General features: G+C 41.7%; 2 protein-coding genes across 2 annotated transcripts in view; one reads left to right on the forward strand and one right to left on the reverse strand.

The window, feature by feature from the left end:
- MED12L (mediator complex subunit 12L) overlaps window positions 1-23105 on the forward strand; it is a 504977-nt gene that overhangs the window by 245317 nt on the left and 236555 nt on the right. The window lies entirely within an intron of this gene.
- LOC136616484 (P2Y purinoceptor 13-like) lies at window positions 7744-17498 on the reverse strand. The gene is made up of 2 exons (XM_066594213.1): window positions 17367-17498; window positions 7744-8717 (listed from the first exon to the last, which is right to left on the reverse strand). The coding sequence occupies exon 2, from the start codon at window positions 8713-8715 to the stop codon at window positions 7744-7746; it is 972 nt and encodes a 323-aa protein (XP_066450310.1). The 5' UTR covers window positions 8716-8717; window positions 17367-17498.

Below are 23105 nucleotides of genomic sequence, written 5' to 3' on the forward strand. Positions count from 1 at the left end.
GACGTAGTTGAGCAAGGGCTCATTTTTTGTGTAATGTCCTGTAGTTTCTTATAGTACTATTTTGGAATACATATGATCGTTTTTTATTGCGTTTTTTCTGGGAGACAGGGTAACTAAAAAAGTGCATTTCTGGCGTTCTTTTTTTTTTTTTTCGGACGACGTTCTCTGTGCGGGAAAAATAATGCACTACTTTGATAGTTCGGACTTTTACGGACGCGGCGATACCAAATACATATTTTTAGTTTATTATTTAGATTTTTTAATTATAGATATGGCAAAAGGGGGGGTGATTTAAACTTTTACAACTTTTTTTTTTCAATTAAAAAAAACTTTATTGATTTTTTTTTTTACATTACTTTGAAGTCCCCCTGGGGGACTTTAAGATGCAATGCTTTGATCGCTCCTGCAGTATGATGTAATGCTATAGCATTACGTCATACTGCTTTTTGACAGGCAGTCTATCAAGCCACCCTCTGTGAATGGCTTGATAGGCAGTCTGTTAAGGCAGCCCTGGGGCCTTTCATTAGGCCCCCGGCTGCCATGACACCTGCACGGCTCCCCCGATCTCACTGCGCTTCAGAATTGACAGCGACATTTAAATGGTTAATAGCCGCGATCGGCTGCGCGGCCGCTTGGGGCTATTGCCCGCGGGTGTCAGCTGTTATAAACAGCTGACGCCCGCACTACATGAAGAGAGGTTGCATCGTGGCTGTGGCAGAGAAGAATGATTTGTCTTCTATATGTTCTCATTGGGGTCGGCGCTGCTGCCGCCGGCCCCATTGAGCGCATATAGTGAAGAGAACAGGAATCGCAGATCGCAGATAGGTGCGATCTGCGATTTCTGTTCTATAATTTATCGGACGAGCGCATAAAAAGCGCTCATGTGTCCGATACCATTGCAAAGCAATGGTTTTATAAAATCGCCGGACGCATGCGCAAATCGCGCAAAAAAACGCCCGTCTGACTAATCATTGCAAAAGGAAGGGGTGTCTACCGACATTCAGTTAGTAGCTTAACACCATATCATGCACACAGCTTGCTAAATTGTATATTAGAGTGGTTTCACAACTGCGTTGGATCCTCCGGTTGGCACAAAATACTGGAAAGAAAGCAGTGCATGCAGCACTTTTTCTTGCACTAAAATGCCAGGCAGCTGAACGGAAACCGAATGGACCCCATTACAGTCAGTTGTATCTGTTCTGTGCTGTTCGGTTCCGTCATAAGACAGATCTAGACAGCTAGGGGATTCCCCTTTCTTGCTTCCCGAACTGAGCAGGAAACTAGAACCCCCGGCACAGATATGAAACCAAAAAAGTTGTATACTAAAGTAAAGGCCAGTAGACGGACATGCAGTTGTGTGGTATACAGCTTCATATGGTTTTTGCATACAGTTGAGCACATTTTGGGGGAAAAATAAGAAGATTCTAACCTGCATATCATAAATACGGGGTGAGTGGAGCCTAAGAATCCTTTCAGCTACATTCTTACTTAAAGGGGATATCTAGGCTTTTGAATTTGATAGCCTATCCTCAGAATAGGGCATCATTATTTAATTGGTGGGGGTCCGTTGTTCAGGACCTTGCTTCAGCCGCTTCAACATTTACATCTGAGTGTGATCCTGTTTGTACTCACAACACTGTATTTTTCATAGCGGCTATTCTGAGTATTTCAGGCTTGTCCCATTGAAGTCACACACAGAAACATATGAAACAATTATACAAGAAATAATAAGGCTGCATCCCTCACACAGGGAAGAAACACCAGCAATTGGGAGCGCAGCCTTACTATTTAAAAAATTAGTTTTTAGCATCCACATATAAGTCAAAATTTGGGAAGTATTAATAACGAAAGGTAATGATTAGAGATGAGCGAGCACCAAAATGCTCGAGTGCTCGTTACTCGAGTCGAACTTCCCGCGATGCTCGAGGGTTCGTTTCGAGTAACGAACCCCATTGAAGTCAATGGGCGACTCGAGCATTTTTGTATATCGCCGATGCTCGCTAAGGTTTTCATTTGTGAAAATCTGGGAAATTCACAAAAGTGATGGGAAAGACACAGAAATGGATAGGGCAGGCGAGGGGCTACATGTTGGGCTATATCTCAAGTTCCCAGGTCCCTCTATTAAGCCACAATAGCGGCAAGAGTGCCCCCCCCTGCACTGTCAGCATAAAGATCGTTCTCCTCAGAGAAGAACGATGTTAGACCATTGAATTCAATGGAGCCGGCAATACAGCCGGCTCCATTGAAAGCAATGCGCTGCCGGCAAGCGCGGGATGAATTTTCGGGAAGGGCTTAAAAATATAAGCCCTTACCTGAAAATCATCCTAAAATGTGTAAAAAAAAAATAAAAAAATTTATGTCAGCATACAGATCGTTCTCCTCTGCCATAGGTGTAACAGCTGTGGCAGAGAAGAACGATGTTAGCCCATTGAATTCAATGGAGCCGGCAATATAGCCGGCTCCATTGAAGCAATGGGCTGCCGGTGAGCGCGGGATGAATTTTCGGGAAGGGCTTAAAAATATAAGCCCTTACCTGAAAATCATCCTAAAATGTGTAAAAATAAAAATAAAATGTATACTCACCTTTCTGCTGAAGCCGGAGTTCAGCTGCGTCTGGACGGCAGTTCTCCTGAACTGCTCTGTGTAGTATTCAGCAGCCGGGGATTTAAAATCCCCACCTGCTGAATGAGCTGCCTCTGATTGGTCACAGCCTCACCAATCAGAGGTAGCTCTCACTCACACCCATTCATGAATTCATGAATGGGTGAGTGACTGCTGCCTCTGACAGCTGAGAGCTGCCCCTGATTGGTCCCTGCGCTGAGCCAAGATATCTAAGATTACTTGCTTTCTCTTACTGAGAACAATCACATTTTACTAATGCAGCTTATATGACACAGTGGCAAGCCACAATTTCAGCTGTGCCACCAGCTGAAGTTTGTAAATCTCATGCAGCTCATATGCTAAAGCAATGTAGCAGAACTGTGTGTGTGTGACGTGCATGCAGCAGAGCTGTGTGTGTGCCGTGCATGTAGCAGAGCTGTGTGTGTGAGACGTGCATGCAGCAAAACTGTGTGGCGCAGTGTGCTACCAGAAACACTGGTACTCTGATTTCCTAATTGCTTATATATATATATATATATATATATATATATATATATATATATATATATATATATATATATTAGTAATAAATTGCTACTTGTCTTTCCATACGATGCTTTATCTGGGAGCCACAATAATACTAAACTTCTGGAAGGCAAAGTTTGATCAGCTTAATGAGTACAAACAATAAATTAGACATTTATAAAAAGTACCTTAAATACTCACGGTCAGTGGTACAAACCCTCCAGGAATAAAAGGGTTGGAAAAAGGAGAAAACCAATGTGGCTATATAAAGGGGGCAATAAACAGCAAAAAGAAAACACTTAAAACTGCTAAAACAGGAAGACAGTGAAAAGCACCAAAAACCTATAAGGAAAAATCTAAATTATGTAAAAAAAACTGGTAAAAGCAAATCTCATTTGTACTCATGTTAATTTACTGTTGATCTCTAAAAATATGACAGAGGAATTATTGATCTCTCTGACAGACTTTACACGGTCCTTGCTGAAGGATGACAGCTGTGAATCTGGGAAGGTCTTAATTTGTCCACATTACCAATCAATGAGAACACATAGAAAATGAGGGTAATAAGCCTTTTTCCTGCAACAGGAGGCCGCCACGCTCTTATCTTGCTGTAGAGAACTCTCCGTATACTCCTGCCCATCTCCGTTATAATAAATACCTCCAGCAATAAACCAGCATTTTTCTTGTGGCACAGTGTTGTATAACTAGAAGCATTCCAGAAGCCCCAACTATAAATTCTGCCAATTGGAGTCGTTATAAAGTGCAATACGAAGTTATTGGCTCTTATACTTGTTGTTATTTCATGTGTGATAGAGCAAAAATACAAAGTGCAAATGACATCTGGTTCTGTGTTTCACTAAGACCATCAAAGATAATACTATTGTTTGGTCACGTTCAGTTGGATGGAAGAGAGTCTTCCGAGCACACAAAATATTAATAACCTAATAGGAGAAGATAAAGTATGTGACCATCAACTATAAATGCAAGAATGGCATGTTCAGAAAAAGACTGAAACACACATTGTTTATTTACTGCTCTTTCATAACCGCTACGTGGTGTAGATACAGTCAGCTCTGGTGACGCCTCTGCCTAGGAGGCTACATTTCAATGTTCCTGGTAATGTGGATTATAGGGGTGTTGCAGTATCTTCCTGGCAGCATATAAGAGAAGCTGACATTTGGACACTAGAGGGAAAACAAACTGCTAGTCATCTGGGGAGAGATAAAAGAGATAAAACAGAAACCACTGACTGTAAGCATCAAACCACGGGACATCAGGGATAGACTGAGGCACAATCTACTAGGCATAGCCACTTGTCATCGGAGACTTGAGAAACTACCTGAGGACACCTTAGAAGGGTACTAAATCACTGAGCACCTAAGGATAAGATATTGACCACTAAATTGTTGGATTTCTAGGATGGACTAGCAGTATAAAATTAGTTAATGTTAGGAAATTCCCTCTAGTGATTGTTGACTTCCTAATAAGTCATCCTATACAAGGCTCAAATACTAAAATTATGGATACATATTCTTGACTCTAAATGTCTAATATGGGGGGCGTGCAGTTCACAGATAAGGTAAAATGTAAGAGATTTGGTCATTTTTTCAAGCAACTGATCATAAGGGACTGGTGAAAGAAAATGCATTAGAAATAGACTGAATGCAACACGTAAGTGGGTGTGAGGGAGAGAACGGAGCAACTGGGCATTAGGAACGGACTAGGGTACTAAACCACTGGACCACAAAAAAAACAGAAGCACCACAATACTGAACCTCAGAAACCTTTAGCCACAAATCTGGATAACAGGACTGTCACAAACTGGGCCATTACATCACGTGACATGGACACAGCTGTACGGGGTCGACCTAATTCCATTCCCTCAATCCTGCACTTGTTGCAAGATGAAGCATAATTCATACCCCAGCACAGTCCTACACACCCCAAAAATACATACGGTCACCAATGACTGGTCTACTGAAAGGCCAGTCAACCACCTAAATTTTGGGTACAGGCACTCATTGCACTCCAATGGTCAAAGTTACATTCTTGTCGGTGTCTGTAGGTCTTTTGGCTTAGAAAAGTCATGTTAATTCATGAGCTGCCAAGGTAACCATGTGCCCTCTCTCTTATTGCCAATTACACAGGAAGTTCTATCCATTTAGAGAAAGGGGGCTTTGGCTTGTACTCCTCATCTCATCTACCATCCCCCAGCACTGTCATACTGTAATAGCACAGTAGAAATGCAGTGAATGCATGCTCACAGTAGGGGGCAGCCTAGGGGAGGAGCTGTCAGTTTACTCTTGCTGACAGAATTTGTTAAGAATTCAGTCCTCCGGTCTGCAGTGCCTTGAAAAGCAATGCAAGCATAGAAATCAAACAATATAAATTTTTTTATGAAAACCAATTACAAAAAGTTTAATTTCCAAAAACACATTGATTAAAAAAAAGAGCCAAAATTGCAAGTTATCCCCTGTCCACATGGTAGGGGATAGCTTTTTGATCGGTTGGGTTCTCACCACTGAGACTCCAAGGATCTCAAGAATGGGGTTCCCTTGTCTCCCTTACTCCTCACTGCAGGGTTATTGCATCTTCCTCAAAAAAGGGGAGACTAAATGGAGCGCGGGTTGTATAAGCGCACTGGCGCTCCATTTACTTTCAATGGGACTGTGGAGATAGCCAAGCAGCACCCACTCTACAATATCCGTCAGCCCCAATAACATGAATAGAGAGCCAACTGTGCATGCTTGCCCAGTACTCCATTCACAGTGACATCAGTGCAAGTGGGGTAGCTGTTCTTATAGTGACAGACAGAGGGGAACATGGGGGTCCTGTTCTTGAGAACGGCGGGGATCTCAGTGATGAGACTCGCACTGATCAACAAGTAATCCCTTATCCTTAATTGTTCTAACTAATGCAGAAGCTCTAGGGTGCTTTTAAAAATATAACAAAATGCAACTTATTAATAAATATAGTTGCAGCGATCATTTACATGTTTAATAATTTGCATACACAATAATACCATTATAACTTCATTATACAGTCAATGTAACAGTTGTAATAAACATATAAATAACATAAAGAAATGTTTGCATATTTACCATGTGAAATCATACATAATACTTTTAAAAATGTAATTAGAGAAAAGATTAAAGAAAACAGGTTAGCAACACTACAGAAATCATTTATCTCTATAGGGCGATCTCTCATAAAGCTGTTTTTGGAAAAAGACTGCAGTTTTATGCACTTTTTTTGAGCAAAACCAAAATGGATTTACAGGAAATAGAGACTATGAAGAAAGGTCTCATTCATATTGGCATATGCAAGTTGCACAGGACAGCACACAGTCATGCGTTGTCCAAGCCCCGTGGGGAGAGGAGCGCATTATGGGAATGTGAGAAGCTGGATGGTCATATTGATGAATTGCGCTCTACCCAGGCCATTCTGACCAGACTGCTAGGAAGTGTAGGGACAAATGGATGTGAGGGCCATCCAGAGACCATCGTTACAGGACCCTGTGTCTGTTAGAATGATTTTTGTGCTTGGCTGAAGGACATTTGTTCTCACGGCGCCCATTACTGCTTTTGACACCCACCATTGCCTCTGTTTGTAGTGGTGTTGTGAACTATGAAACTATGGAATAGAACAGGGTTGTCTTCAGCGATGAATCCAAGTTTAGTTTGGTCCCTGACGATGGCCATGTTGGTGTCTGGAGATCTAGGGGTGAGCGTCTCAATTCTGCCTTTACTGTGGAGAGGCACAAGGAGGCTGTTCCAGACATCTTGCAGAACTAACCACTGATCTTCTGTGGATGTAGGCAAAGCTTTCAAAGGAGACTAGGGTTTAAAGATTGGATCTCCACACACTGATGGCTAATCTTATAGATAGGATTTACATTTAGTGCTATCCATATGATTATAACAGCTCCAGTCAGTAAATGGGATGATTTTCTTGTATGTGAACATATCTCTTATAGAACTGAATTATAAAATAAGAGAACTATTACTAAAAAATAACAAAAAAAAAACTATATACATATTTTAGCTCTATAACTGAATAGATTTGCTGAATTAAGCATACTTCGACATGGGGCTCATTCCCACGGCCATATGCGTAAAACTTTACTCAGCGTTTTACTGCTGTGTGAGCCAGTGGTAAGCCAGCTATCACGTGTATGTTTGCGATTGTGCACTGCGCATGACAGTGTATCTCACACACGGTGTCATGCGTAGTGTGACTAGTTTTTTTTTTCTTTTTTAATTCCTCGCTATGTCTCATAGCAGCGTTGCCTATTCGGTGCCGTAGATACGCAATGTATTCCATATGGACAGCATTAAATACACAACCCATAGAGAACAGTAGGGCTGTACGTGCGTAATATGCTGTAAAGAAGAACATGCAGCATTCCTTTTTGCACGCATATTACACACAATGGATATTCGCCAGTGTGAATGGATCAGTGAAAATCAATATACTGTACTTTCATTTAGTCATTCACCATGTATTACGCGGTGAACATACGTTCATGGGAATCAGCCCTTATTCTCAAAGGTTTTTGTGGTGAAAAGGGGGGACTGTCCGTTATCAATGAATAGTTGGATATATATGTGACTCTCATTATATGTCTGCTTCCTGGCTGCAATTACTTGAACTCTTAAATCCTGGTATCAGCTTTCTAAAGGGCTTGCAGAGCATTACATAGATCAGTGGATCCATTATCACATTGGTGGCTGCAAGCCACTGAGTGGTTTCTTTAGCCACATATATCCTGTTTTGCAGCTGGCAATCTTTTATTATTCCAACCTGTGTGAACGTATATGGCAACCTTAGAAAGTGGTAGGGGGCGAAACACAACAAAAACACAGCAACTACAATGAAAACTTTAAGTCTCTTTTTTCTTGAAGGGTTGCCTTTTCGCTTGGAATTAATGTAGCAATCGTAAATCTTCTTGCTGATTATTGTATAAAACAGGATCATGGAAATGAAGACAAACCAAAAAATGATAACCCCCATGTAGCTAACAGCTTTATGCCACTCTACTCCCAGCGGTGTTTTTAGAAGGATACAGTTGCGACTACTTTGCAGGTCTGCCTTTTCACTGCTTAGAATCATATTTGGTAGTGATAGTAAGGACATGACTATCCAGACTGCTACAGAAATCATCTTGGCCTGACTCACATTGTCCATTTTGTTCCTGCTGTGTGGTCTTACAATCTTTACAAAACGGTCCCATCCAATGAGTCCAAGTAGTATTAGATTTATATACATAGATTCATGAAATATGACTGCAGAGAAGCGACAAACAATAACTGACATCTGCGATGGTCCTATGCCAGAATCGGAGAGAATCTTGAAAGGTAATGTGAGGATCATGAGTATGTCGGCTACCACAGAGTTTTTAAGGTAAACGATGAAAACACTTTTACTCGGAACGTTGAAGAAAATCCATCCAGATAGGCAATGCATGATTATTCCTAACAAGAATATGACCGTGTATAAAACAGTGAAGACAGTTTGTGTGATTTTGAGATTACGAGTGCAGTTTACAGAAGTTGAGCCATTGGTGGTGTTGAGTGTTTCCAGATTCATAGCTGTAAAATAAAAAAATATATATTATTGAGGACTGTACTATATACATGTGTACCAATGGTTGAATGCCCATTTGTCAGACAATATTAAGCCCCATCCTATTTCTGCCCAGGAATATTTGCATACTGTATAAAAAGTATCTCCAATTATCTACTGACACTGTACAACAATCACAGTACCACACTTAACCCCTAACCACAGGTGTGATGAGGAAAAAAAAAATTGGAGACATGGCACAACCTTCTAAATGAGATTTGAAGACAAGAATCGGGTATATCTAAATTCTCTTTTATGTAAACCTGTGGCTCCATACCTATCCAGTGCCGGAAGACGTTACAAAATAATCTCGCCGAAACATGAAGCCTGTAGTGACTGCCTTGCGGAAGCAATTTACAGATCTCCAGAAATTTTGTGCCTCTTATCAAGAGCTGTTTACTGGATTACAGACACTGGTGGTGGATCAGCAGAAGGAAATCATCAGTTTAGAAGCAACGTCTAGACATACATCAATTAGACTCAGATGTCTGCATGCCACTGCCAGCAAAGTTCAGCGGGGATCGCCATCAGTATTGAGGGTTTTGAACAAATCCCGAATCTATTTCCAGATGCAGCCCACCTTGTTTACCAGTGACAGGAAGAAGGTATTTCTAATCATTAACTTCCTCACTGATGAGGCGCTTACATGGTCCTCGCGGCAATTAGAGACCAACAACAACCTCCTCGACAGCCTTGCTGCCTTCACTACTGCTATGGATCAATTCTTTGATTATCCCAATCGCTGTGCTCCAGCTGAAGGAAGGTTACATAATCTCCGGCAAGGGCGACGCTCCATTGCAAAATACATAGAAGAATTTCGACGTTGGGTGACATGGAACCCTGCTGCCCAGCAGAGCCAATTTCAATGTGGATTATCTGAGAGTATAAAGGATGAGCTTTCCAGAATGGAGACCCCTGGTAACCTGGAAGACTTCATTTAACTATGTATCCGAAATGACCAGAGACTTTCTAAGTTTCGAAAAGATAGAATGCTTGGTTTTGGCAATTACCCCATCTACTCCTCCAGCCAGTCCACTTTGAGTCACCAGCCAAGGACTGAGGCCACACCGCAACTGATGCACGTGGACGTCATCCATAAACCCCTTTTCACCACTGAAAAAGAAAGGTGCTGTGCTGAAAATGTATGCTTTTATTGTGGAAGCCCAGGACATTACGCCTTAAACTGCCCAAATAAATGCCAGAGGACAGTTGGCCTAACCAACGTCAAGGTTGCAACCAATCCAGCCGCTATGAGACAACTGGATGCTGCCGAACATGCCTGCTCACCCATAGTGCAAGACGGAGTGAAAACCTTTCCTTTATTCCACCATTTAGTTCTCCCTATAGAGATCTCAATGGGACATCAGAAGATACGGTTCTCAGCAATGTTATGTTTAGAACAGTAGAAAACTTTATGGACTTAGGAGTCGCTCTTGACAAGAGCATTACAAGTAGACCAAAGCTCATACCTGTCGATAGCGAAACCGTTGATGGGTCACTCTTGTCCTTAGGGACTGACACACAGGAGACAATTGAACTCGAGCTCTACATGAAACCTGACCATTAAGAAATGATCAGCTTCCAGCTCATCTCATCCCCTAAATTTCTGGTGATTTTTGGGACTCCTTAGTTCTCTACTCATGATCCCTTTATTGGCTGGAAATCAAGGACCATTGGCTTCCCTTTGGAGTGCTGTAAAGAGAACTGCAAGACCCTGAGAAATGTTAACAGGATAAAGCAGGGGAAGCAGTGCTGTATCCACATTTCGGTGAGGGCAAGCAGGTTGAGACATTTAGTGAAGAGGTTGTGTATAGTTGGGAGTTTGTTGCACACAGACTGGGAGTTCAAGAGGGTGCATTGGAAGAGGACAGGGGAGGGTGCGCCAGGGCTAGTGGTTGGATTTGGGGGGTGTTTTAGTGTGGTTGGTGGGATGTTGTGGTAGGTAAGGCGTGGGCCAGGATTGGGAGAAATGTCCCCCACTGCTAGAAGTAAAAGGGTGGAGAGGGTGAGCAGGTTGTTGTGGGATTTGTTAGGGTGGCTGAGGTATTTCTTTGCGGTGTCAGGGGGATTGAGGCATTTGAGGAAGGTGAATATTGCATGTGAGCTGTGCACAGGAGAGGAGGGAGGTGCTGATGTGGATGGAGTGCATTAGAGGTGAACGTAGGAAGAAAGTATCAAGGCTAGCAATGAGGATGGTGATAAAGGCTATACCAGAGATGATGATGTTGATGTGCAAGGTGTTAGCGCAGTTAGTGTAGTCCACCTGTCTACTGCCCCGTCAAGCTTGCATGCTCGATTGAGCAGTTGGGTTGGTAAGGCATGGTGTATGTGGAGCAGGCTATTGTGAGTGAGGCATAGACAAATGAGGATGGGGTCAGTTAGTACAGAATATGGAGCAAAACATAAGCAGGAGCAAAAACAGTGGAGTGGAGATGCAGTCTTTGCAGATTATGAAGCATGTGCAGTAGAGGGAAGAAGTAAAGTTCTGGAAATCCCTGTTTGCTCATATCCATCTGTCACCCATTTTTTGTGTTATAAACTGACTATACTATACAATGTGTGATGTTACATGCATAGATACCTTTATTTCTGTTCATCATGACTCCACTATTCAGATATCAGCTTTTATGTTTATCCCGCGCCATTGGAAAAATAGCGGTGGATCATCTGATGTGCCTTTATCAGTGTGGCAGAAGCACAGGGATAATGGAACATGTGACATCTCCAGATGTCACTAAGGATGGAAATGTGAATTGTATAGAAAGGGAGCAGCCCTAGGATGTACCTGGCTAAATAAACATAATTTCCAAAAAATTGACAAAGGCAAAAGGATAACCTAATGGTTATACCCTCCCAAAAGAGAATATTATAAAATAATGTACTTGATTGATTATTTATGCACTCAAAGCAGACAAAGACACTTTAAAATTAAGGAATAGGTGGCTGAACTAAATGCTTACTGAGAACATAAAAAAACTAAATATATATTTCTAGGCAGGGCAATCGTCTTTAACCACTAATATATTCACACAGAATGCAGTGTTTGGGTGAAAGATGTAACTGTTGGCAACCAATAATGGAGTGCACAGGGTGTTAGTTAATAGTATAAACAGCCAAATTATAAGCTTCCAGTGAACTGCTATGCTGATTATGCATCAGTCACAGTTGTGACAGAAGCTGAAGATGTCAAACCACAAAAGATTGCCTCAATGCCTAGCTATCTATAATAATTTTTTGCATAGCTGAGCCATCCCTAAACCTAGTCTAAAAGTTGTGTTACATGTTTTTTAGACTAGGTTTTAGAATGGCTGAACTAGCCGTTGCCACAGTCTTTTGTGGTTTGACATCTCCAGTCTCATAACATTATCATAACTTATGTTTTAATCATCCCTATGCTTCAGCACTGTTGCTCTAGGTCCTGGCTTTAAATGAAGCATTGAAATCATGTTCATTGTTCACTTGACTGATGCAGCTAATCACTGGCTTCAATGGCCATGTGTGCATGAACTGAATATTTGCATATGCCTGCTTCTTTTGTGTCTGTCTCTGAAGACAGTGTGGCTGTCTGCTTTTTCCTTATTTTTCTTATCCATACCTTAAGGCCCATTTAGACACAACGATTATCCCTCAAAAGCCATCTTTTGAGCGATAATCGTTGTGTCTAAACGCGCTGCCATCATGCATTGTTCGTACACTATGAGTTCATCCCTGATTTCTAGCAAGCTGGAAATCACTGATGACTGTTCTCAGCGGGCGGCGCTGATAGTATTCTTTCAGCTGGTATCCCGCTGGGACTTCTCAGCAGGATACCAGCTGAAATCTCTGAGAACAAAGCAGCTGTTTGCATATACAAAACAGCTGCTTTTCCCTGAGTTATCAGCAGTATCCAGCTCCGCCTGCATTAAACTCTCTAAGTAGCTAATTAGCTACTTAAGGGTTATGCAAAGATGATCGCTCAAAACTGTCACTCAAACTGTTGTTTTAGCGATTTATTTTGAGCGATCTGCTTTCAGTGTTAATGCACCTTTTCTGTGAATGCCTCTTGATTTTGTGCTTTCATCCTTTTCTTGCCTTTATTGTTAGGTCTATGTTAATTGCTTCTTGTCAGCACAGCACAAACTTTTTTACTACATCCAATTCTAAAGGCCCATTTAGACGGGACAATGTCCGACACTTGTCCCCGCACATACTCGCTCTAGCTAGTATCGCTGGCTCTAGTATTGCAGGTGCTAGTATCGCTGGCTCACAGCGAGGAGGCTGCAGGAGATTTCTTTCTTCGCTCTCCCCTGCTCCTGTCCATTGACTTAACATAGCGGCTGTTCAGTACTTAATGGCTGCTATTTACACTGAACAGCGTTCAGCTCATCGTCCATCGTTTATGCTGCAAGTGCATGGGAGCTAGTATGTGTGGGAACGAGTATCGGGCATTGCTTGCCCGACACTCGTCCCCTCTAAATTGTCTCAAATATCCAGACACAGTGCAGGTAACTTATTGATCCCATTACAAAATTCTTTATTCTGGCATCAAATCAAGATGGCAGAGCAGAGTAATAAGTGACGCCAGTTGCCTTAATGAAATATATATTCATATAAAATGGCTATTGTCCTCTGCTTCACTCTGCCGTGCCATTTAGATGTGATGCCAGAAGTCATAAACTAGTTCTCTAATTCCTTGTAAAGGATTCCTTACTTGTAGCAGAATATAATTGTACTACCATTACAGGATTAGCACTGTTGCAGCACGACATGGCTTATGACCGCCAGGTGGATGTCTGTTCCAGTAAAAAGGATAGGACAGCAGGGCAGGCTAGACAGGTCCTCATAGTTGGAAACTCAATTAATTGGTGTAGGAAGGAGGCATTAGTGTTCCTGGAGAACTAGGCCGGCTTTGCTGTTGGCTACAGGTTCTATCGTAGGGATGGGCTGCATCACAATTGGGAGGGTGCAGCTGTGCTGGCGGGGGAGAAGATGGCTAGAAGTTTGGTGGAGTGTGTAAACTAGAGATTGGGAGGAGGACAACCACAGAGAGAGGGAAAGAACAGTATAGAAAAGTGATCTGGGATTAAGTAATGAAAATGGGGGTGGAGTGGTGGGAGGGGTGAATACAGTTAGAACAGATACATGTACTTTTGTATCTGAACATTCAGCGCTTTACTCTGTTTCCTAAGATGGTTGAGTTCTTCTCCATTGTTTGCAGAATTAGCATGTTATAGAGCCAATGAGTCTTCCACCTGTTTTAACTTCCTTCTCTATAATCTTTTTCTGTAGCTCATGCACTATAACTGAAGCAGATGACTGAGCCTGAATCTGAGAATGGTATTTCTGTATCTGAACATTGAAGGCTTTATTTTGATTCAGTAACTCCTGAAGGCTGTCATCCTGTCCTTCATCTATATGTTGCATGATTCTCTCTTCCAGCTGCTGGTTAGGCACTATAGTGTCCATCAGTTTGCTGTTCAAGCTCTGGACCTCAGCCTCCTTATACATACGTTTTCCCTGAAAATCTTGCTGGCTCATTTCTAAATTGGCCAACTTTTCCCTTAAATATCTTTCAACTTCTTCCCATCTCCTTTCTGCATCTTGCATCTGAGCCTTCAGTCCAGCAACAGTCTGTTCATGGTTCTTCGTCTGATCAACAGCTTGCCTCTCTACCTCTCGGTCTCCAGTCTCTCTTGCTCTCTCTTCTTCCAACTCTTCAGCTTTTCTAAACTACTCTGATAATTCTCTTCCTGCCCTCATTGTGATCTCTTTACACTCATGCAACCTTTTCCTTTATCATGCGTTCCTTCTGTTTCTCAACTCTGGCATAGCCCTGATGAAGCTTAATAAATTCATTGGATTGCTTGCTTTCCATCTGGTTGGTGGCCGAGCTCACAGCATCTCTTAGAATACCCTTTCCTTGCTTCAGATGGGTGATCTGGCTCTCCAACTGCTCGCGGAATTGTAGAAATTTGTGCTATACTTGTTGAACTTCCTGTTAATTACTTTGTATCTTGCCCTGGAAAACTCCATATTCTTTCTCCAACAAGTTGATGCGTTTTCTTGCTTTTATTTCAACTACAATGATAATCGTCCCTTTTAATAGGACCTTTAGTCCATCACCTCATACCCATCCAGGGTGCCAGTTTAATTGCTGTCCACTCTTGCAAGACTCCTGGTTTTCCCAGGTAGCAGCAGGAGTTTCACAGCAAACCAGTGCTTGTTCTCCAATGGACCAGAATGGGCTTTGAGCTCCGCAAATCTGAAAGTTTTTTTCATCCAGCCACACCCAATTAGCAGACTAGGCCCTTTTCCCACTACACATGATCTCAAACACCCTGCTCTCCAACTCCCTAAAAGCCATTTTTGGTACTGCAGTTCTTCAGTTCTATAATAAATAATTCTGTTTATAGATAAATAGACTGATATTACAGGGGTAGGATGTGGCCACTGCTTATAAGCTCTCCCAAACTGTTTGTTAAAATAGAAGCTGGTTTGCAGTACTGGAGAGTGGTGGGATGCCTACTTGGCCTCCTTCTCTGGATTCAATTGTATCCACTCCCTAGAAGGGTCATTCCCACCACAGCAATTTATCTCCTATCCCATGGATAGGAGATAACTTACCCATCAGCGAGGATCCAACCTCTGCGACACCCATGATTCTAAAATTTCAGCCTCTGGGTATCCAGAAGTGTAGGCAAAGGAGGTCGCATACGAGTGCCTCTGCTCGATTCACTTCAATGGAATTTCAGCAGATAGCTGAGGGCTTGAAATTGGCTATCTTCAGAACTTCCATTTAAGCGAATAGAATCGAGGCACGCAAGTTTGGCCTCTGTTAGCCAGACTTTGATATGTGTCGGGGCTTAAATCTCACTTTTATTCAAGTAAATTAGAATACTAAGGTGCATAGGAATTAAAAATACAAATACCTGCCTAGCAAACCTGGGAGTGCTAAGCCACCAAATTAAACAGAAAATGCCACTGTATATCTAGGAACAGTTGGTGGCTTTGCTATCTTTTTGTATTCTTTTCTTTGGTTGTGCAAGGCAATGATCTCTTCTCTTAGCTTTTTAGATCACTCTCATGACTTAGCTATATTTCTAACATGCAGTAAATATTACAGTGACTGAAGCCCTAGCCAGTTACGGTATTTGATGTGTTTTGTCTCAAGCACACCTGATGCAACTAATGTAGCTCTTGATCAGGTGTGCTTGAGACAACATCTGATGGTCAAATGTGTGCTTTTATGAGGGATCTACTCAGGGATCTGAATAATTCTGAGACTGCAGTAGTCATTAAAAGTGTCATTTTCTTCCATTACCCCCAACCCCCCTCTCCTAACTCCCTCATATAGTAACCCCTCACCCAGCTCTTCAACCTTTCTTTTCCCTCTCTTTTTATACATTTCCCCTTTTTTTTCTTCCTTTCTGATCTTCTTCTTTCTCTTTGTATATCTCTTCTCCTCTACCCTTTTGCATATACAGAGACAGGGTACTACCAAACATCTTAAAATGTTTTATAATGACTGTGATACTGATATGCAATAAGATTATGGACAATATGTTCAAGGCTTGTTCTACGAGCGACAGAGGGATTCTTAGGGGTCCTCTTCTACGATTCATAAAACAATTTAAACATAAAAGTGGCATTTTGTATTGAGAAACCACTTGATATATTAATGTGTTGAGTTATTTAAATTATTCTTGCTTGCTTTTTTTACAAACAGATGAAATTTTGTAAATTTGGTAAATAAACTAAATTTGCAAGTTTTGATTGCAATTGCATAGTTTATTAATTAACTAGCCACGCAGATAATTTACATATGATTCATTTTACATTATGGTTTTAAATTTTGTGTGGGGAAGAGGGGAGGCAACAGAATGCTGGGGATTTGCGCAACAGGTGCCGCACAACTGTACTTTCTCTAAACTTTCTGTACAATCTAACTAAACTGCTAACACAATCTATGATACTGAGTATGTGTATACAGTAGGAGTGTAAAATAAAGGATGTCCAGCTGTGTTCTTTGTCCCCTGCTTGGAGTGCTCGGCTGTAGAACAGTCAGGCGCTCTAACCGGGGAACAGCTGTATGCAGAAGACAAGCGGCCCAGAGCTTGTCTTCAACAAGCCCCGCTCGGAGCGCAAGGTGATCGCTCAACGCATGAGCGTTCACCTTGCACTGTAAAAAAGCACACAACGATTATCGCTCAAAAGCGAATGAATTTAAATTGTAACCAGGCAGGTAGCACACAGTTTAGATAATAAATGACTATTACAATATTTATTTACAACCGACAATAACATATAGGATATTTGGAATATTGTAATCACTGTATGTGGTTATAGAAGTAGGAATACTTTTTCATTTCACTGCAAGCAACCACACTGTTTGTCTTCCATGAAGGGAACTTGTTTAAAACTTGAATCCCACCCCTGGATGCATATACATATAATTATTTATAGCATGCTTACTAATTTAACTTTGTACATACTGTAGCTTTACATAAAACATCTACAACTCCGCTTCATGTTCAGATACACTTATTTCTATAATATATTTAGCAGTAAAAAAGGGAAAAAATCATACAATACATATTGGCATATTGGAAGGATAAGGAATAGAGCGGCCTCCTTACCGACACTGTATTGTCCTTTGTCAGTAGTTCTCTGCTTCTGGGATGTTTTCAGACAGGCAGAATAATGGAACTTCTCAGATTTTTCTCTTTTTAAACGTGGCGAGCCCCTCTACAGGTAAGGCTGTGTACGCTATGTTGACTGTACTTTGTGGATATTGCTTCAGCTTTCACTACTGTACTTGCATTACAGGAAATGGAATTTTTGAAACTTCTTCTTAAAAAAAACCCACAAAACAAAAACCGTTTTAAAGTAACAAAAATATGCCTTTTTATGAACCTGCACATAATCTGCAGAGTTATGAGATGATCTCCAACACATAGCTGTAAAGTTAATGATTTACCCTTGCCCGGATATTCTTCATGGTGTTTGGGTCAATTACAGAGAAAGAGAAAGGAAGTCATTTATCAGATTTGCACTTTACATACAGTAAATAGACCACACATTTCTAATGTTTTGTTATCTTCAATGAAGAAAGTGAAACATTTATGAAAATTCATGTAATGGAATTATTCATTTTATGATTAATGCTTGGCTTTAGACTTGTAGTTTTATCAGGTCCATATTTTGCCCGGGCAGTAGAGGTCCAGTGTTGGATTAAGGCAGGTGGGTGGAATATGGCGCAGCAACTTCTGCTCACTGATGGCACCCACTTACTTGGTAGAAGTTACCCCATCAACACCATCATCTCCCTTCTATTCCCTGTGTAGTGTCCCCTCCTTCGGCCTTCAGAACTGCAGCAAATTGTCGTAGCATCCACCTACAGGTATCAGAGAATCTAGGGTGTGCCAGGAAAACCTTCTCCACACCATTACTCTACCTCCACCAGCCTGAACAGATATCTGCATTTATGTGACCAGGCAATGTTTTTTGACTGATGAGTAACCTAATGTTTGTGCTCTTTTGCCCAACGGAGTCTTGCATTGATGCTTTTCTTAGGGCTCGTTCACACAGTTGGTTTTTTTCTGTCTCTTTTACACTTGTATTTTCTACACTTGTAATACGGACGACATAAACCTAATTGATTTGCATTGGGGTATTCAGATGTTCGGTTTTTAGGTGCATAAAAAAAAAATTGCAGCATGTCCTATTATAGTTTGTATCGCAGGCCAAAATTGTCCATTAAAGTCTATTGGATCACATAAAAACGCAGCAGATACATAGTTGCAAGTATATTCACTGCGTTTCTACACATCTTGGCAGGAGAAACTATGGAAAAAAATAGGCACATCAATTGGACCTTCTTGTGTTTCCTTACATGCACAAAAAAATGCATATGCACCAAATACGCGTACATACAACCCCGATTCCAAGAAAGTTGGGACACTGTGTAAAGTGTTAAAAAAAAAAATAATAAAAAAAAAAAAATATATATATATATATATATGATTTGGAAATCTTATATAAGCATATTTTATTCACAATAGAACGCATATCAGAAGGTGAAAGTAAAACATTTTTCCATTCTATGGAGAGTTGGGAGTTGGGAGGGATAACATCATTCCTTAGGGAGACCACAGAGAAGGTGAGTGAGTAGACTTATAAGGCTATCCATGCTCCTCTGGGTAATATGCAGATAGGGGAGATGGAACAATACCTCTGCAGTGCCACGTACTGGATGACAACAGTCCTTCAAATGAATGCTTGACCCTTTATACTGGTCTGTAGAGCAATGATTGAGAATTAAAAAGCAAGCCAGAATCCATACAGACAGCTGTTTTGGGGTTTTCAATCATTGACTCTTTCTGTGTGCAGATCTCCCATTCATCTCTATGGGAGGTGCGCTTACTGAAAGACTGAAGCTGCTGGCACTCAACAACTTCACAGTGAAACAGCACTAGAATGGGGCATCGATGAGTATGAAACACAGCTCCCCGGACTCCCCATTCCCTCACATTTAAGCCCCATAATGATATTTACGGCCTTCAAAGGTGATGACATTATCCCTTTAAGGGCGCCCACCCACTGGCGTTTTTTTACCTGCGTTTTGCGTTTTTCCTGCACAGGCATAGAGATAACATGTGTTCCTGTCCACTGGCGTTTTTTTTGCGTTGCGTTTGCGTTTTTAACATAGGAACTGTCAGTTGCATATGTGTCCTTATTTTTCTCCTAATGCACCCATGAAAGTCAATGGAAATTAATGGAAAAGCCGCGAAAACGCAGCGAAAACGCCGCGAAAAACGAGCGGAAAAATCGCGGTAAACGCGGCGAAAACGCTGCGTTTTTTTCCAGCGGAAAACGCAAATGCCAGTGGGTGGGCGCCCTAACTAAGCTAATAGTAATTGAACAAAATAAACATTTGTATTATTCTGTAGTCTCCTATGGCAACTAGACAAAGTGGTTTGTACTTTTATACAAGTGTTTGTAAAGAAACACAATTCATTAAAAAATGCTTTTTAATAGCATGAACACTGTAATTCTCTGTATAGTGATGATCTCTGGATAACCTGCCATAACGCATTTCTCTATTGCTTGTTTTGTACACTGGTGAAGGCTACATTAGAGTTGAGCCAATGTACTCTGCCGAGCTTGATGATCGTTCGAGTATTAGCATACTCGATGGTGCTCACTACTCAGAGAGCATCACGCCGCGTTCGACCCCGCCCTAGTTTTGGCCCCTCCCCGCCACTGACGTGTCAGATTTGACCCCTCCCCGCTGCGACGCTGCGCACGTCAATGCTAGTTTGTGGCTGGCTTGAGAGAAAGAGAGAGACAGAGAGAGAGAGAAAAGCTTGGCAACTGGCCGGTCACATACAAAAATGCTCGAGTCTCCCATTAAAGTCAATGGGGTTCGTTACTCGAATAGAGCTCTCGAATTTTATGAAAAGCTCGACTCGAATAATGAGGACCCGAGTATTTTGGTGCTCGCTCATCTCTAGTGCACATTTAAAACCATTTTCCCGTTATTGCAATATGCTGTGTATGCAGCTCTTATGCAGACCTATGTGTATCTATGGTTACAAAATACACAGAAAACATGGTGTAGTAGTATTTTGCAAGCAAGTGTTAAGATACCTTAAGGGGCAATTGTGACGTGAACAATCACTGGAAATCGTGAATTCGGGTGATAGCAGTCTCATCTACACATGGCACCAACAGCAAGAAACTGCTTCCTTCTTAGGCAGTTTTTACATGAAAATCACACAAGATTTGTACGTAACGAGACACACAAATCTTGCACGACTATGAACCCCATTCCTTTGACATCCTTATTATAAAAAAATGCTGCTTGTCCTATCTTTTCGGGTTCCTTGGAACACATCGCCCATTGTTTCCAATTGGACGGTAAAACACAAATCGTGGCACGTTCTATGTCTGGGTGTTGCCTCATAATGCATCACCCATTATTCTCAATGGGGCCGGAAAATCATTGTACAGCGTGTGATGTGCATGCGTGTGCGATGTGAGGTTTCCATTGAAGACACTGGGAAACACTTGCCAATCCAGTAGTCTATAGCCATGAATATATAAATTTGCATAGGGGCTATAGACACTAATTAGTCAGTTTTGTGTCAGCAATACTATTTGAGGGCTTTTATATGTATTCGAGTAATGTACAAATGGTAAGAGGTATAAATACTGTTTAAAAGGATACATTCATTATTCTTTATAAAGGAACATATTATTTTCCCATTCATGTAGCTTTCTATGGGATAAGCTGCTGCTTCTATTCTCCTATTATTCTAATAATATTCAACATACTTTTTAAAGCCTATAGATACTTATGCATTTAACTTCTTACTGTCCATGTGCTGGATGATGGGGAGCGTGATTAGTGGAGACTGACTAGAGCCAAGCCAGGATCGAGTACCATTGCCGTACACTGATTATTGCCAGAAAGAGACCGCCTTTTACTCCTGTTCCTTGAAAGTCTCTTCAGTAAGGAACTGTTAAAGCATCAATATATAGCGCTATCTCTTTCTCCACCGTCACCCTGTCTCACCCCATGAGACACAACCTATGACTTGGTAAGACTTCATGAGATGCGAATCGCCTGCAGGTGATGTGGGTATGCCAGACATGGCAACACTAGCTGTCCGTTCTCCATGGCTCGGTTGGTGAGCCTGAAGTTGGCTTACAATGCTACATCCTAGCAATATGCATCACTTTATATGATGGGAATACCCCTTTAATAATCATAGGGCTTCCCTTGCAAATTTGAATAACTATAGTGAATTAAACGTGGCAGATTTATTCTTCTGATTGGGACTTTCAGAAATTCATTCACATGTTGCAGAGACAGCCCCATTCTGTTATATAGATACATCTTTTCAGTTACAGAAATTTCCGCTATGAAGCTACTGTGTGTGCATATAGTCCACATAGTGCATGTTAGTTATGTAATCATCCGGATTTACATATCACCTTCATGATATTTGACAGTACCTCCTTATCTGTCATCACACATACTAAGTATTAGAGATAATTCGGAAGTGACAGCACACCCCCGTGTTACATAATGCAGTAGTCTCATCTTCTTCTTCTTTATTTCAAGTACTTGATTTTCCTAATAAACCAGAATACAAACTTTGAAATCTACAGTATAGCTCAATAACTTACAGACTGTGATGTTAAGGAATCATGTCTGACAGTTTTTATTCTAAAGAATAGACTTGTTTATCAGCTACAGATGGATCCAATAAAAAGTAACCAAATCTACCCTCTTAGGCAAATCATTGCAAAAGGAAGGGGTGTCTACCGACATTCAGTTAGTAGCGAAACACCATATCATGCACACAGCTTGCTAAATTGTATATTAGGGTGGTTTCACAACTGCGTTGGATCCTCCGGTTGAAGGTTTAGGCCTCATGTCCACGGGCAAAAGAAGAATTAAAATCCGCAGCAGATTTTAACTCTTCTCCTGCCCGCGGATCCGCACCCCATAGGGATGCATTGACCACCCGCGGGGTAGAAAAATACCCGCAGATGGTCAATAAAAGTGATTTAAAAAAAAATAGAGCATGAAAAAATCTGGACCATGCTCCATTTTTGTGCGGGTCTCCCACGGGGACGGCTCCTGCGGGCTTCTATTGAAGCCTATGGAAGCTGTCCAGATCCGCGGGAGACCTAAAATAGGAATTTAAAAGAATTAACTCACCCGCAGTGGACCGGGAAGGTCTTCTCTTCCTCACGGCCGGATATTTCTTGCTTCGGCGCGGCGGATGTGCCCGGCGCATGCGCGCGGCACGCCGGCGATGTGCCGGCGACGTGCCGCTGATGTGCCGGCGACGTGCCGCCGGCGTGACGAGTTCATGTGCCGGCCGAAAAAGAAGATCCGGCCGTGAGGAAGAGAAGACCTGCCCGGTCCGCTGCGGGTGAGTTAATTCTTTTAAATTCCTATTTTAAGTGCTCATGTCCGCGGGGCAGGAGGGACCCGCTACTGATTCTCCATGGAGAATCCGTAGCGGGCCTGATTTTTCCCGTGGACATGAGGCCTTAGTTGCAGAACCGGCACAAAATACTGAAAAAAAAAGCACTGCATGCAGCAGTTTTTCTTGCACTAAAATGCCTGGCAGCTGAACGGAAACCGAATGGACCCCATTACAGTCAGTTGTATCTGTTCTGTGCTGTTCGGTTCCGTCATAAGACAGATCTATACAGCTAGGGGATTCCCCTTTCTTGCTTCCCGAACTGAGCAGGAAACTAGAACTCCCAGCACAGATATGAAACCAAAAAAGTTGTATACTAAAGTAAAGGCCAGTAGACGGACATGCAGTTGTGTATAATTAATTAAAATAGAT

The sequence above is a fragment of the Eleutherodactylus coqui genome, chromosome 1 (assembly GCF_035609145.1).
Source record: "Eleutherodactylus coqui strain aEleCoq1 chromosome 1, aEleCoq1.hap1, whole genome shotgun sequence".
NCBI classification, from domain to species: domain Eukaryota; kingdom Metazoa; phylum Chordata; class Amphibia; order Anura; family Eleutherodactylidae; genus Eleutherodactylus; species Eleutherodactylus coqui.

Excerpts from the sequence above, each read along its gene's own strand:
- LOC136616484 (XM_066594213.1), bottom strand. The coding sequence starts at position 8,715 with ATGAATCTGGAAACACTCAACACCACCAATGGCTCAACTTCTGTAAAC.